Below are 15,384 nucleotides of genomic sequence, written 5' to 3'. Positions count from 1 at the left end.
AAAAAAATTAGATTATCAGTTATTTCACACCACATTATTTTAAACTAAATTAATTCAATGTAATTTTTACGATATTGTCAAAAATGAACCATTAGATGTTGTAATTTACCATTAGTGGTTGTAATTTCAACATTATATGAAATTCATTTAGTGTTAATTATGAAAGTGGTCTAAGTCAAAAATTTAAGGAAATTATATAAACATAACCTTAATATGGCACGTAGCCCTCTTTGGCGCGTTTTCGAACTACACAATAAGGCGACAAATGACAATCAAGCAATAACAGAAACGATAATACTTTCCGGTTTACCTAACAATATATGGAATTCATTTAGTTCTATTTTGAAAGTGCATTAATTCAGTTGTGCTCTTCCGTCTAGGTTAGTCCGTATAGGTCTAGACACGTTGGACCCTTTACTATCTAGCTTTCGAAAAAAATTAAGAAAAAATCAGAACCTTATACAAAAAAGATTACAGAAATGTTTCTCCCAATTTCGGAAACTGAAAAAGAAGCGGAAAAAGAAGAGACGGATGAAAAAACAGATGAAGAATCATTCATCGATTCATGAATTCTTCTCCGGAGCATAAAATCCCTAGATGATTTTGAGATTGAACATTTGAAAATTATGTAGTCGTATCAAAAATCGACAAATGATAACAAAAATCACACTAATTCATGGCCCATGTGTCTTTGTATAAAACCACTTTTTACCGCGTTTGACGTGCGATGGTCCCACTGTGCGTTGCCTGTACTCTTGTGGCGACAGGTGCGTTTTCTGTTGTGAGGTTATGCTCTACGTTACCGATTAAAGGGTTGAAGTTAGGGTTGTTATATGAGAAAAAGTTAATGTTAATGTTTTTGTTTTATTGCTAGGAGACGGCTAGGAGTTTGTTTAACAGATATAAGAATAAACTCAGAGTTCTCCATATCTTCAAAAGAGTCGTACATATTTTCTAGTTTACCACGGCTACACTCTCATATTAATCGCGTCATCTATCGATAAATGTGAATAATAACACGAAGTGTCGTATATGATCTATAAAATTGTCGCGCGTTGGCTCGGCCTTTCTTCTTGCTTCGGCAGTCAGAAAGTCAAGACGTATGTTTTTCGCTATGTGTATAAAGAATGTTATAATACAGTTAAGTTTTTACACAAGTGTGCCGACTCTGTTTCATTTCACAATTACAATAAATCCCACGGCACTTACTAGATTCACCCTTTCGTTCGAAGCGACATCGAGCCTATTTGCTGACAACTAAATTATTATGAATCTTATCAACACCCTTTTGATCTTTGCTGGTTACATCGAACGCGCCATGTTATCGCTCACTACGTTCGACACTGCCAGCAAAGATGAAAAACGTTGTCTTCTTTTACGGATAGAGAATCTTTTACGCATAGAGAGACTTTACTGTAATAAACACTACAGTAAATGTAATAGTATTTAATATGCACTACAGTAATACTGCAATAGAATTTTTGCTACACATATAAAGAACTTTATCGAAAGATAATGTATAAGACAAACATTTTTCTTTGTTCGTAATAATTTAAACAAAATTGATTTACGCAATTTACAATATACAGTCAGTCTTATAAGAGTGTGTACGACAAATTTTTTGCCAGAGCAAAAAATTCCTAAAAATCAAATAGTCTGGACCTTCCTTTATGACGCGTTCCACGAAAAGTTTTAGTAATGCGTGGTGTATACGTGAAACGTTTCGAATCTGTGTTCTTGTAATGCAACCGAGAGGATCGAAAATGTTGATAGAAACAGCTGCAAAGTATATTAAAAAGTTCAAAACATTCATAAGCAAGTGTGTGAAACGATTCGGAGAAACAAAAACCGTCGTTTGATTTTCCAGAAAGGAGAAGTAATAAACTGATTCTAAGTTATCATTGCGTCAAGATTATGAAAAATTAAAAAAGGAGTATAAATGTGTCCTGTAAAAGCACACGTACCATGGAGAGATGATTTGATGGCTAAGCATGCTGATTGACCATAGCGTAGTAGAGTCGTAGAGTAACAGTTACGGACAAAATTAAGTAGATAGGTAGGGAAAATAGGTACAAATTAAATTTAATCAAAGTAGTATAACTATTATGCACTTAAGTTTTATATATTATATATCTTTATGGGTCATAGATTATTTAGCGAATAATTGAAATTAATGTTTACATTTGTGTTGAAATGAAGTGACGTATACTTAAAGAAAACGTTGATTGATTGTAGGGAGACAGAAATAAGTGGACACTCGTTCAAGATGTTATTACAACGCGAAAAATCTAAAGAAGGGTGAAGTATCCTTTCCGCTCTCACGCAGTAGTCTCAAGTGAACTATTTGGTTGATGTGTAAACTTTACATAAAACAGATTATTCGTAAGGAAACAGCATGTGAAAAAATAATCATTATCTTGGCTCAGGTTGGCAGTATTGAGCCGATCGGTCGTGTGTGTTCGATGCAGTCTAATGTAAAACGCGCTTGTAACTGATTGTAACGGTTCGATTGTACTGTGTGATCAGGAAACGTATTATTTTGTCCTCGAGTTATACATATTTATCAGTTTATATTAATGACTATAATATTAATAAATAAGTATAACAGAAGCTCTACCGTACATTTATTTAAACAGTCGAGCGAAAGTGAACCGCTATAAATTCAACACAGCAGAATGTCAGTAAGAAAAGAATTTCCAAATCAAATTCATAAATGATTACAGTAAACTGTTGAAACAAATTAAGTTACTGTATAGTAGCAAAAAAGTATAGTTTTTCTAAAAGTGTAATCGAAAAAGTTTATAAAAAATATTTATTACATAGTATTGTTGAACATTTAAGAAGGCGCGGACGTAAGCGTTATACTATCGCGAGAGAAGATCGTCAAATTGCTCGTAAATGTCGACAAAATCCTAGAATCTCAGGGCGAAATATTGTTAAAATGTGAAAATTATGTGCGTCGTTGAAAATAAAACGACGAAGGTTGTAGGAGGCGGGATTAAGATACTATAAATCCAAACGTAAGCCGTACATTAACAATATTAACACGAGGAAACATTTAGTTTTTACTAAAAAATATATAAATGTACCAATATCATTCTAGAGAAAAATAATATGCAGCGATGAAAACAAATTTAAACTGCAGCAATTAAAAAAGAAGAAAGACAAATGAAGCATCCAAAACGCTGTTTTATATTATTATGTTAACTGTTACATTTGATGAAGGATCATTAATGTTATGGGAATATTTTTCGTGAAATGAAGTTGACAATTTGGTACAGATTGTCGGCATAATGAATGCAAACAAATGTATTGAAACAATAAACGGAAATTTAGAAGAGTAGTTACGAAAATGGGACTCGAAGAAGAATTTATTTTGCAATAGAACAACGAACCGGAGCACACTGCTAAACGAAAAAAGGAAAAAATTTTTGATGATTCCAATATTAAATTATTGGAATGGCTTGCACAAAGTCCGGATTTGAATCTGATCGAAAACTTATGCAGCGTACTGAATTCAAACGTGCTATTGGAAAAACGACAGAACAGGAACAATTGCTTTAAATATTTACGATTGGCATTTGAAAATATTGACAAAAATTACATTGAAAATCTGATAAATAAATCTGATTCTACGATGTTTAAAACCAATTATTGCAACAAAGAGTGATCATACTACATATTGATTTTATATTTTTGTATATTTTATTATCTGTTTACTTATTTTTGTCCCTCGACAATTAATCAACATTTTCGTTAAATATACCCTTTTTTTTTTTATTTATTTTTTTAAAGTCGCATCAACCGCTAAGGGTTATTAGCGACTTGGAGAATACATTTTTAGAGTTTGTTGTACAATTTGGTAATTTTGAGGTACTGTAATAGATTTTGGGTCGATGTGTTGTCCTTCAGATTGTCCTTTAGGGTTGGTTTTATGTTGAGCCGTTGCCTGATTGGAATATATTTTCTGCAGTGGATGATGATGTGTTCTATTATTAGGAGGTCTTTGCATGTTTCGCATATTGGTGGGCCTGTTTTTTGGAGGACGTGTTGATGGGTCAGTTTGGTGTGGCCTATAATGATTCGTGATACTCTCACTTGGTCTGGTCTGGGTAATTTCCAGGTAATGGATTTTTCATAGAAGTCATTTTTGATTAATTTTGTACGGGATTTGGTTGATGTGCTCCACTCTTTGTTCCAACAGTTTTTACTTTTTTCTTTGAGAATGGAGAGTAACGTTTCCAGGTGAGTGCTGTTGTCGTGGTGGTTGGGGGTGGATGAGTTGGCTGCTTCTTTAGCTGCACGGTCCGCTTTTTCGTTGCCGGTTATGTCAATGTGGGAAGGAATCCATATTACTGTTATTGAGTTGTTCTTTTGGCTTGATCTGGTGTAGGTTTCTTGACATTCTTGGATGACAGGGTTGCTTGTCCATAGTTTTTGTGTTGCTGAGATGGCGCTTGTGGAGTCACAGAAAATTGCAAAATTTGTATTTTGGTCGGTTAAAGTTGATTTGATGGCGTGTTTAATTGCTTGAAGTTCGCATAGGAAGATAGGTGTTTTGTGATGGAGTTTAACTTTTTCGGTTGACTGGTTCCTGACAATTGCGTATCCGGATCCGAATGGTGTCTTGGACCCGTCTGTGTATATGTGCACGTGGTTTGCGAGTCCCGCTTCCAATTCTTGGAACATAGCCTTTAGCATGATTGGATCAGATTTCTTTTGACTGTAGTTCAGTAGAGAGGTGTTAGTGCTGATTCTTGGAAAGGTCCACGGAGGGATGCTGGGGATGGATCTGCTCGATGTGAGCTGGATTTCCATGCCAAGCTCTTTCAGATAATTACTGATTCTGTAGCAGAGTGGATGGGGTGTTCTTTTTCTTTGTTGCAAGTAGTTTAGGTTGTTTTTTCTGAATACATTATGGAAGACTGGGTTCTGTGGGTGGGAGGCAATTCTGACTGCAAATTTGATACTTAGGTATTTTCTTCTAATTCGTAATGGAGGTTCTGAAGCTTCACTAAGGATGCCGTTGATCGGGCTAGAGCGGAAGGCGCCCACAGTTATTCTGAGAGCATTGTTGTGTACAGGGTCTAATTTTTTTAATATGTTTGTGTTGGCTGAGTTGTATATGATTAATCCATAGTCCAGTTTTTATCTCACTATTGCCTCATACGTTAGGAGTAGGGTTTTGAGGTCGGCTCCCCAGTTATTTGCAGCTATTGTTCTAAGTATGTTTAGTCGTTGGTAGCTATCAGTTTTGAGTTTATTAATATGAGGTGTCCATGTTAGCTGAGAGTCAAATGTTAATCCTAATAGTTTGATAGAGGATGTTTCCTTGATTATCAAATTATCGAGAGTTAGTTTTATGTTCGCATATTGTTTCTTTCTGCTGAAGGTAATTATTTTAGACTTGGTGGAAGAAAATTTGAACCCTGACGTGAGTGACCATTTCTGCAATTTATCTAGTGCTTCTTGTAGTTGGGTCTGGGTAGTATGGAGGTTCCTTCCTTTGCATAATAGGGTTAAGTCGTCAGCAAATAAAAGTCCTTTGACCGGGACTGGTATGTTGTCCAGTATGTCATTTATAGCGATTAGGAATAGCGAAACACTTAAGACGGAGCCTTGAGGTACTCCGTTTTCTAGAATTTTTGTAGTGGATAGGACGTTGTTGGCTCTAACTTGGATAGTTCTTATAGATAGAAAGTTACTGATAAAATTAAGGATGTTTCCACAAAGGCCAAAATTCTGGAGAATTCTTCGGATTCGGTTTCTCCAGACCATTTCATACGCTTTTTCTATATCTAAGCAAACAGCTGTTGCATACTGGTTATTAGCAAACGCGTCGCATACATTCATTTCCAGGTTTATTAGGTGGTCATATGTGGAGTGAAATTGTCGAAAGCCACTTTGTTGTTTAGCGATGAGATGCCTTGATTCTAAGTACCATCGGAGTCTATAGTTTATAATTTTTTCCATTAATTTACACATTGTGTTTGTTAGAGCAATCGGTCGATAACTGTTGGGGTCCGTTGGAGTTTTGCCTGCTTTCAGGACTGGGATGACAACAGCTTCTCTCCATTTGGTTGGGAAGATGTTGTGGGACCAAATGCAGTTGAATATTGCAAGTATGTAGTTAAGCGCCTCTTGTGGAAGATGGGTAAGGAAGATGTTGGGTATTCCATCGGGTCCGGGACTAGTATTCGAGCATTTGTTTAGGAAGTATAGCAGTTCATCAAATTGGATAGAAGAATTTAGGTTGGAGGAGTAAGGTGTTTCTTGGACTATGATTGGAGGCTTCGACGTGTTAGAATCAGTTTTCTGTTTGTAGATCTGAAACTGTTTTGAATAGTTGCAGTCACTGGAGTTTTTCTGGAAAGTCGTTACCAGGATTTCGGATATTTCGTTTGGGTCGGTGGAGATAGAGTTGTCTTCCTTATTTAAGGCTGGTATTGAGGAGTGTTGGTTTGAACCTTTGATAGCTCTTATCTTTTTCCAAATTGCTGAGGGAGGGGTATGTGGATTAAGAGTTGAGGTATAGTTTATCTATGATCGTCTTTTACTGTCCTTTGTGATCTTACGGGATACGGCTTGGTATTTCTTGAAGTTGATAAGGTTTTCTGCGGTTTTGTGTTTTTTGTACCGGTTGAAAGCATGTTTGCAGTCTTTCACAGCTTGTGAGCATTCTTCATTCCACCATGGATTATATTTAACGTTGGCGTTGGTGTTGTTTTTTGTCTTCGGGATGGCTGCACTGGCTGCTGCGATGATGGCTTCTGAGAAGTGTTCGAGTGCTAAGTTTAAGTTTGTTGGGTTTATTTCTATGAGCAGGGAAGATGAGCCCAATATGACTTTTCGAAACATATCCCAGTCAGCTTTCTGAAATTTCCATCTTGGGGCTTTATTAGTTTCAGTGATTCGGTTTAGTTTGCATGTCACCTTTATAGGGAAGTGGTCACTGTCGTATAGGTCTTGTACTGTGTTCCATGTAATGTCTTGAATGATTGTTGGACTGCATAGGGATAGGTCAATTGAACTGAACCGACCGGATGCCGAACAGAAGTGAGTGGGTTCGTTAGTGTTTAGTAAGCTGAGGTTTGCTGAGTTTATTATTTTTTCCATGGAATTTCCTCGCGAATCGGTCTTATGTGATCCCCAGAGGATATTGTGGCTATTAAAGTCGCCAAGTATAATGAAAGGTTTTGGAATTTGGTTTATTAGATGAGTGAGTTCGGATTCATCTAAGTGATGGCTGTTCGGTAGGTATATATTGCATATGTACAGATCTTTAGGGCATGTTACTTTAGTGATGATAACTTCTAGATTGTATGTGACTGTTATTTCTTGGCTGTGGATGTTATTTCTGACAAAGGTGGCGACTCCTCCACTTGCGTGGGCAGTGTTGCAATTTTTGAAATATGTTTTGTAGTTTTTGATTTTACCTGAATTATGGTTTTTGAAGTTAGTTTCTTGTAGGCAGATTATTTGTGGCTGAAATTCTTCGACTAGTAGTTGGATTCAAGTTCCATTGGATAATTTGTAGTGACATAATGGATGTTTGGTTGGTGTCTTGGGTTTATAGGGGTTTTGGATCTGGGGAGGATGAGTTCCCCTCTTTCGAGAGGATGGTTTGTAGTGAGATTGCTGTTGCGAATTCTGTTTCTAGTTTTTTTATTAATCGGTGTAGTCTGTTTTTCATTCTTTGGTCTTGCATTAGGGGGTAGATTAGGTGAAGCATATGTATTAATGCTTTCTTGTCAGAAGTGTAGTCGTTCGCGATAATGTTTGGGTTTTCTGAGCCGATAGCATTTTCCAGGAAACTTTTCAGTTGAGAATAGTTAAGGATAAGATGGTTTGAGGGGTCATCCAGAGCTGTTTTTGCTGGTTTTAGAATGTCGTCTATTTGTTCGATGATTCTTGTTAGTGATTAGCTGCGTTTGGGTTTCTTTTTCATAGTGGTGGGTGCAGGTTTATCGTTTGAATTAGAGTCGTTAGCACATGGTTTTACGGGTGTTGAGATGGGCTTGTTTGTTGTCTGTTGGTCTTCTTCTGAGGTGTCTGATAGTGATCTCTTTTTTAATTGAGCTTGAGGGTTTGCAATGGCAAGTATTGGGTTATTGTCTGCGCTGGAGTTAGCCGTAGTGGGGTTGGCTGGAATGTTGACATTGGGGTCTTTTCCTGTCTCGCTGATTTCGGTTGTGGTTGGATTTTCGTTTGTGTAGTCTATGTTATATTGTGAGTTATTGACGCTTGACGTTGGTTCCGTATCGTTTAGTGTTAGGTTATTTCTCGTTTCCTTGTTGGCTGATGGGTTTGATATTGGTGTCTCGGTTTGAGTATTGCATTGGTTTGCAATATGCCCTTCTTGTTTGCACAAAAAACAGGTAACTTTGTCAGTAGATACAAAAATTCTGTACTGTGTGTCGTCGTACGTGATTAGAAACGATTCGGGGAGTTTATGGACATCGTCTGGGTTTATACAGGGTGTTCGGCCACCTCTAGCAAAAATTTTAATGAGTGATAGTAGAGGCCAAAATAAGACGAAAATCAAGAATACTAATTTGTTGATGGAGGCTTCGTTGCAAAGTTATTAACATTTAAAGTTCCGCCTGTAGAATGACAATCCGCTAAACAGCTGGTTCGCGCGGACGGTTGCGGCAGGCGAGTGCTAGTGGTTCTCACGCAGCATGAAAAATTCTGCTTACCGACATTATCGACAGCCTTAGATTTTTGTCCACTTATGGGAATGCGAACACCTTACGTTGAATAAGATTCAACCTGTCTTATGAAAATCCAGAAGGGCATATCAAAACTCGTCCGACGAGATTTTCACAGAGAAAGGGTGAATGCCAGTTCCAATACACAATGTTGTGAACAAAAATCACCCACATGCGATTATACACGCCCCACGATTGTCCACAGTGTCCACAAGTATCCACAAATAATCCTTTCAGGCACTAACCACTATGCAATTAAATAAACACGTACCGCGATTATGTTATTCGTGAATGTCTACGTGTACGTGTATCACGATTCTTCCGAGTTACTTACGAATAAAACTGTTATTAATTTTTCAAATACACTTCAATTTAAAAATGTAAAAAGGAATCGCAGGATAAATGAAATTTTCGCATCGATTTACGTTCACGGCGAAGAATGTAACAATACTAGCAGCTGACTGTGCCATCGATCGACGAGGTTCAGAGAAACATATGCCGAACAGGCCCCGATTCTACGTCACTCGCCTCGCTTATCTCTCTCACACACAGCGGAGACAAAGGGCAGCATCGGCACGTGTTCGGCCAGCTAGTCAGTCGTAAAACAGTATCAGTCAAGCTAGTTCACGCGACACATTTCAGTTATGTATTAAGTAGCATGTAAGAAATACAGTGATATAAACAATCAGCGAATACTTATTAAATTCCTGTTTACATTTTTAAATTGAAGTGTATTTGAAAAATTAATAACAGTTTTATTCGTAAGTAACTCGGAAGAATCGTGATACACGTACACGTAGACATTCACGAATAACATAATCGCGGTACGTGTTTATTTAATTGCATAGTGGTTAGTGCCTGAAAGGATTATTTGTGGATACTTGTGGACACTGTGGACAATCGTGGGGCGTGTATAATCGCATGTGGGTGATTTTTGTTCACAACATTGTGTATTGGAACTGGCATTCACCCTTTCTCTGTGAAAATCTCGTCGGACGAGTTTTGATATGCCCTTCTGGATTTTCATAAGACAGGTTGAATCTTATTCAACGTAAGGTGTTCGCATTCCCATAAGTGGACAAAAATCTAAGGCTGTCGATAATGTCGGTAAGCAGAATTTTTCATGCTGCGTGAGAACCACTAGCACTCGCCTGCCGCAACCGTCCGCGCGAACCAGCTGTTTAGCGGATTGTCATTCTACAGGCGGAACTTTAAATGTTAATAACTTTGCAACGAAGCCTCCATCAACAAATTAGTATTCTTGATTTTCGTCTTATTTTGGCCTCTACTATCGCTCATTAAAATTTTTGCTAGAGGTGGCCGAACACCCTGTATAAATTTGTCTTCTGAAGCTCATTATGTGGGAAAGACCGGGGTCTTGTAGTCCCGCTCTGAGGAAGGATAGTTTCGAGGTCAGTTTGATGTTATGGATTGTTAGTGCTTTTTCGATGTAGTCATGTGGTATGGTAGGAGAAACGTTGGACAAAATAATTCGTCGTGATGGATTTATTAGGGGTCTGATTGGGGTGGATGTATTGTTGATGGGCAGTGATTTGAAATTGGAAACGAGGGCTTTTGTTGTTGTTTTACTATCGAGGTAAACACAGATTCTGTTGTTTGATATGCGGGAGATAAATCGTATGGCGTTGGGTCCAGTGATTTTTGCTACAGCTTGTGCATATTCTTTGATAGTAGTTCCGTCTATGACGTCGATTATTACTGCCTGTTCCTTGGTTGGAAAAACACTGCTTACCGTGGCTGATGCATACGATTTTGTAGGCTGAACTGTTGTATTGGTTTGGGTATGGCTCGTTATATTTTCAAATTCCATGACTTCCATGACGGGTCTTCTGTATTTAGAAGGCTCACCGATAGCACTAACGTTGTTGCGTGGTGATCCGCGCACCGTCACGGCACAGTAGGCTGAATTATAAACACAGGAACTCGCGAGCGATTGTCAACACGTCTGATCGGTTTGACTGCCCGAGAACGAATGAAATATACCTTATTTCAAGGTAACTTCTGTTAAAATATGTTTCTATAATCTTTTGATATTTGGTTTGACGTTTGTTTGGTAATAGTTACTTTTGTATTTATGTGGTTGGCTGCATTGGTTTATGCGCCCCTTTTTTGGAATCTGCCGAGCCGACCTTCGTGCTGGGTGTATGTGTATGTGCTTACGAGGATGGCACATGTGCGTTCAAATTGCTGCAGTCTTTAAGCTTTTTCTTTCTCATTGTTAACATATTTTTCTCTCATTTCCAATTAATAAATAAATATTATAAAAGTTAAGTTTATTTTCTTTAATTCTAACAACTTCAATTATACGTTAAATAATCTATTTACCATAAAGGTATATAATATATAGAACTTAAGTGCATAATAGTTATACAACTTTGGTTACATTTAATTTATACTTATTTCCTTTACCTGCCTACTTAATTCTGTCCGCAACTGTAGGTACCTAGCCAATAAGTCATCTTTCTATGGTACACGGCTGTGTGACCACAATGTTGTAAACAACAAAATTTATATAAAAAGTTGAACAATTATGTTTTCATCATAGTAATTTAAAATAAAATAGTTTTCGTACAAAGTATTATGAACTGTTTTCATTATCTGTGGATACTTTAGATTTGACTTCACTTATATAGAATACGAAAACACTTAGAAATTCGAAAGAATGACTAAAATGAATGCTATAGATTATAGGGTTCCCAACTGGACCTAAGCACTACCTACGTATTAGGTCAGGTACCCGCGCATCTTTATCCATACTTACCATAAAAATCCTCTCAAGGACTATTAACACTCTGCAAAAGCGCATGTTTGGAAGTGCTTTACAAAACACAGATTTGGAGTTTATCAATATTCATTAATAATTAAATGCAATTAGAATGAATGGAATTTACCAGAGAAGTTTACTAAGTTTGACACCCAAATGGTTTGATCGAGAAAACCAAAAGTGGGTGTTAGAAAAAGACAATGACTCGAAACATCAAAGTCGTCTATGTACGCAGTGGAAGGCAGCTAACGGTGTTCAGATAATTAACTGATCTTCCTAATCGCTTGATGAATCTATCAAATTCAGATAATATTGTGAACGTTACCCCGAGAATACACGGGGAAATTAGTGGATACCCACAAGATAACAGGCTATAATACATAACAACGAAGACTGAACAACATACTAAAAAAAATGCGTTAATGTGCGATGGTAAATAAAATAATTGCAAGTTATTTTAACTAATTATCTTCAAACTGTTTGAAAATTATGGTATACACGTTCTTGTTAAACAAATTGTATAATATACAGAAATGATACGAACAAATTGTTTATATGTAAATTGCAAGATAAAATAGGATCTCTATTTAGGCGTAAACGAAAATTTTGTTTATGTTGTTAATTTAAAGGATATGAAGGTGAAGTTTCGTTTTTTAAATGGAACTATATATTTTTTATGGGATCATGCGATAGTGCTTTTTAAGGCGAATTCATTAAGCTGCAATTTATTCATCCGATTTTTATTAGTTTTCAAAATATAACGCTTAAAAATTTACTGATTTTCAGCGGAGATGTCTCGGTTTGAGTGACAAGTCATAAAAACGGTCCTATTGTTACGCTATTTGACTCCGCCTGTTGCAACCGATAGCAAGGGTCTACGCTCGAAACGGCAGGTCCGAATAGTAAGAAACATGGAAAGTATTAACCATCCAAATTATTAACGGTTCCATCCTCGATTCGGAAAACTTGGACCGTGATGGACAATACTTTCCATGTTTCTTACTTTTCGAACCTGCCGTTTCGAGCTAGACCCTTGCTATCGGTTGCAACAGGCGGAGTCAAATAGCGTAACAATAGGACCGTTTTTATGACTTGTCACTCAAACCGAGACATCTCCGCTGAAAATCAGTAAATTTTTAAGCGTTATATTTTGAAAACTAATAAAAATCGGATGAATAAATTGCAGCTTAATGAATTCGCCTTAAAAAGCACTATCGCATGATCCCATAAAAAATATATAGTTCCATTTAAAAAACGAAACTTCACCTTCATATCCTTTAAATTAACAACATAAACAAAATTTTCGTTTACGCCTAAATAGAGATCCTATTTTATCCTGAAATTTACATATAAACAATTTTTTGGTATCAGTAATAGTTATTGAAATATTGCGACTGTCACACTTTAGCGTGGACACTCTGTACATTTTATAGTGTCTTACATAATTTGTAAAATAATTTACTTACGTCGATAAATTCTGGTTGTATCGTAGTAGAATGTATGCCCTCATTGTGAAAAAACTCTTTCACTTGTTCTGCAATCTTCATGTATTCTGACAAATTTCTACATCTTATATGCGCTGAAGCAATAATGCGATCACCTGCTAACTGCCATACATGAAATTCGTGTACAGCCAAGACACCGTCAACATTTTCTAATAAGCGTTGTTGAATAGCATCGACCTAAAATAAAAATTTTATTAGAAAATAATGATAAAACTAAGATATGATTACTTGTGACTTCACAGATTAATAATGTGTTAAGAGTAATGATTTGTATTTGATGGGAACATCTCTGTGATAACTCATCTGTGATATTGTTATATGTTTGATCTGCCATAGTATAGCCATCTGTATGCCCAAAGACTCACTATTTTTTAAATTTCTACTCATAAGAGGCAACTAGTATCCAAATCTCTTTTTTGAAATTAAATATCCAATATGTGTTGTGTTACAATCAGAATTGAGAGTTAACTAAATAATTACAATGTGATAGTAATTTGATTATCAAAATTAATCGCGATTAATATTGGTCGACTTCTGGAATCGATCGCTCGCATTAATTGACTATGAATTTAATCGTTGATAGATCATCATGATTGACGGTTACAGAAATGTAAATTGTTTGCAATGATTGACACACAAATTATACTTATTTCTGTTACAAATATAATATTTCTTTGTTTACAAATGTTTACTTTCACCTACATTTGTTACACAGATATTGTAACATCTTCAGAAATATTTGAGTCTTTTCAGTACATTGTTATTTTTGTTTTGGTTGTTGTTTCCTATTTTGCTCACTGTGTTGTGGCACAGTAGACCAAATTTCAAATTTAGTAGTGTAAATGAATTTAAAGAAAAGAAGAAAACAAAAACATGTATAAAATATACATATATTTCCTAGGTTACCAACCATAATTTGACAGCTGACAAACAAACTTAACTGGTTATGAAACAATATAATCGATAAATTATCCATATAAAAATGTTAATGAAAAATTTCACATTGTTATGCATGCATTTAGTACTAAATATTAAACTTTAGTTAGTTTTTTTGTTTTGAAGCATTTATCACTTTAAGTATAGATGGTTACCCTTAAAATTATTCGTTTATTTTATTATATTTATAATTATTTTATAGAAAAAGATTATGATATTATTATAAAATTACCTGAATGTGTGTTGGTACAGTTTGTAAAAGAATTAACGCAGATTCTTGCAGTAATGGCCACACTGACCGCAGAATGAGAATAACTAATAAAAGTGAAAGAGCTGGATCAATGTAAAATCTGTAAAAAAAAAAATAAATATTTCATACAGATGATAAATAAATTACCACCGATAATCCGAGATATAGAATGCAAATAAAATCATTATTCCAAAAAAATTGTGTCGTATGCATTTTTGACTCTTTGATAAGTAGTAAATGCGTATGCAAGAAATGGTATGTACGTAGTGAGGAGTTTGCCAATCAAATTGGGAATTAATCTGCAGCCTGAGTTTTATACATTTCGAGACAAAAAGATAAATATATTGTATATTTGTTTATATGTGGTATTATAAACCGAAGAAAATAAATATTTAAATTTAATGCCTTTGGATATACTTACGTATACAGAGTGTTCGGCTAACTCTCGGAAAAAATTTAATGAGAGATTCTAGAGGCCAAAATAAGACTAAAATGAAGAATATTAATTTGTTAATTGAGGTTTCGTTAAAAAGTTATTAACGTTTAAAGTTCCGCCTGTAGAACGGCAATCTGCGAACAGCTGCGTGCGCGCGATAGGTTCAGGCAGGTTGGTCCTACTGGTTCTCACTCACAATATTATAAGGCTGTCGATACATCAGTAAGTAGAGTTTCTCATGCTGAGTGAGAGCCATTAGAACCGACTTGTCGCGATCGATAGATTGGCTATAGGCGAAACTTTAAACGTTAATAACTTTTTAACGAAGTCTCGATTATCAAATTAGTATTCTTGATTTTCGTCTTACTTTGGCCTCTAGAATCACCCCTTGAATTTTTGACATATAAATGCCAAACACTCTGTATACAGGGTGTTCGACCACCCTTGAGAAAAATTGTAATGGGAGATTTTAGAGGCCAAAATAAGACGAAAATCAACAATATGAATTTGTTGATGGAGGCTTCGTTAAAAAGTTATTAACGTTTAAAGTTCTGTCCGTACTGAATTTTTTTCTCGAAAATGCGCAGGATTTCAGGGATATGTCTATTCACCAAAAATGATTGCAATCGACCCCAGCAACCGAAAATAATTTTTTTAGAATGATTTGAAATTTTGTAATTTAATTTTTTAATAACTTTTTAACGAAGCCTCAGTCAAGAAATTTATATTCTTGATTTTCGTCTTATTTTGGCCTCTAGAAT

At 35.8% G+C, this 15,384-nt stretch overlaps 1 protein-coding gene across 3 annotated transcripts in view; it reads right to left on the bottom strand.

The window, feature by feature from the left end:
* The window catches only part of LOC122403581 (zinc transporter 1), a 376,987-nt gene that overhangs the window by 180,025 nt on the left and 181,578 nt on the right, over positions 1 to 15,384 (bottom strand). For all 3 annotated transcript variants that reach the window (XM_043407179.1, XM_043407180.1, XM_043407181.1), the window contains 2 exons: positions 14,170 to 14,287; positions 12,963 to 13,178 (listed from right to left, as the gene is read on the bottom strand). In XM_043407179.1, the coding sequence (XP_043263114.1) occupies positions 12,963 to 13,178; positions 14,170 to 14,287 (334 nt within the window). The remainder of the gene's footprint in view (positions 1 to 12,962; positions 13,179 to 14,169; positions 14,288 to 15,384) is intronic.

This window comes from Colletes gigas, unplaced genomic scaffold, assembly GCF_013123115.1.
Source record: "Colletes gigas isolate AHSC1104 unplaced genomic scaffold, ASM1312311v1 Colletes_gigas_Sc00062, whole genome shotgun sequence".
NCBI classification, from domain to species: Eukaryota; Metazoa; Arthropoda; class Insecta; order Hymenoptera; family Colletidae; genus Colletes; species Colletes gigas.
Note: the sequence above shows the minus strand (reverse complement) of the source record. Positions and strands in the feature narration are given on the sequence as shown.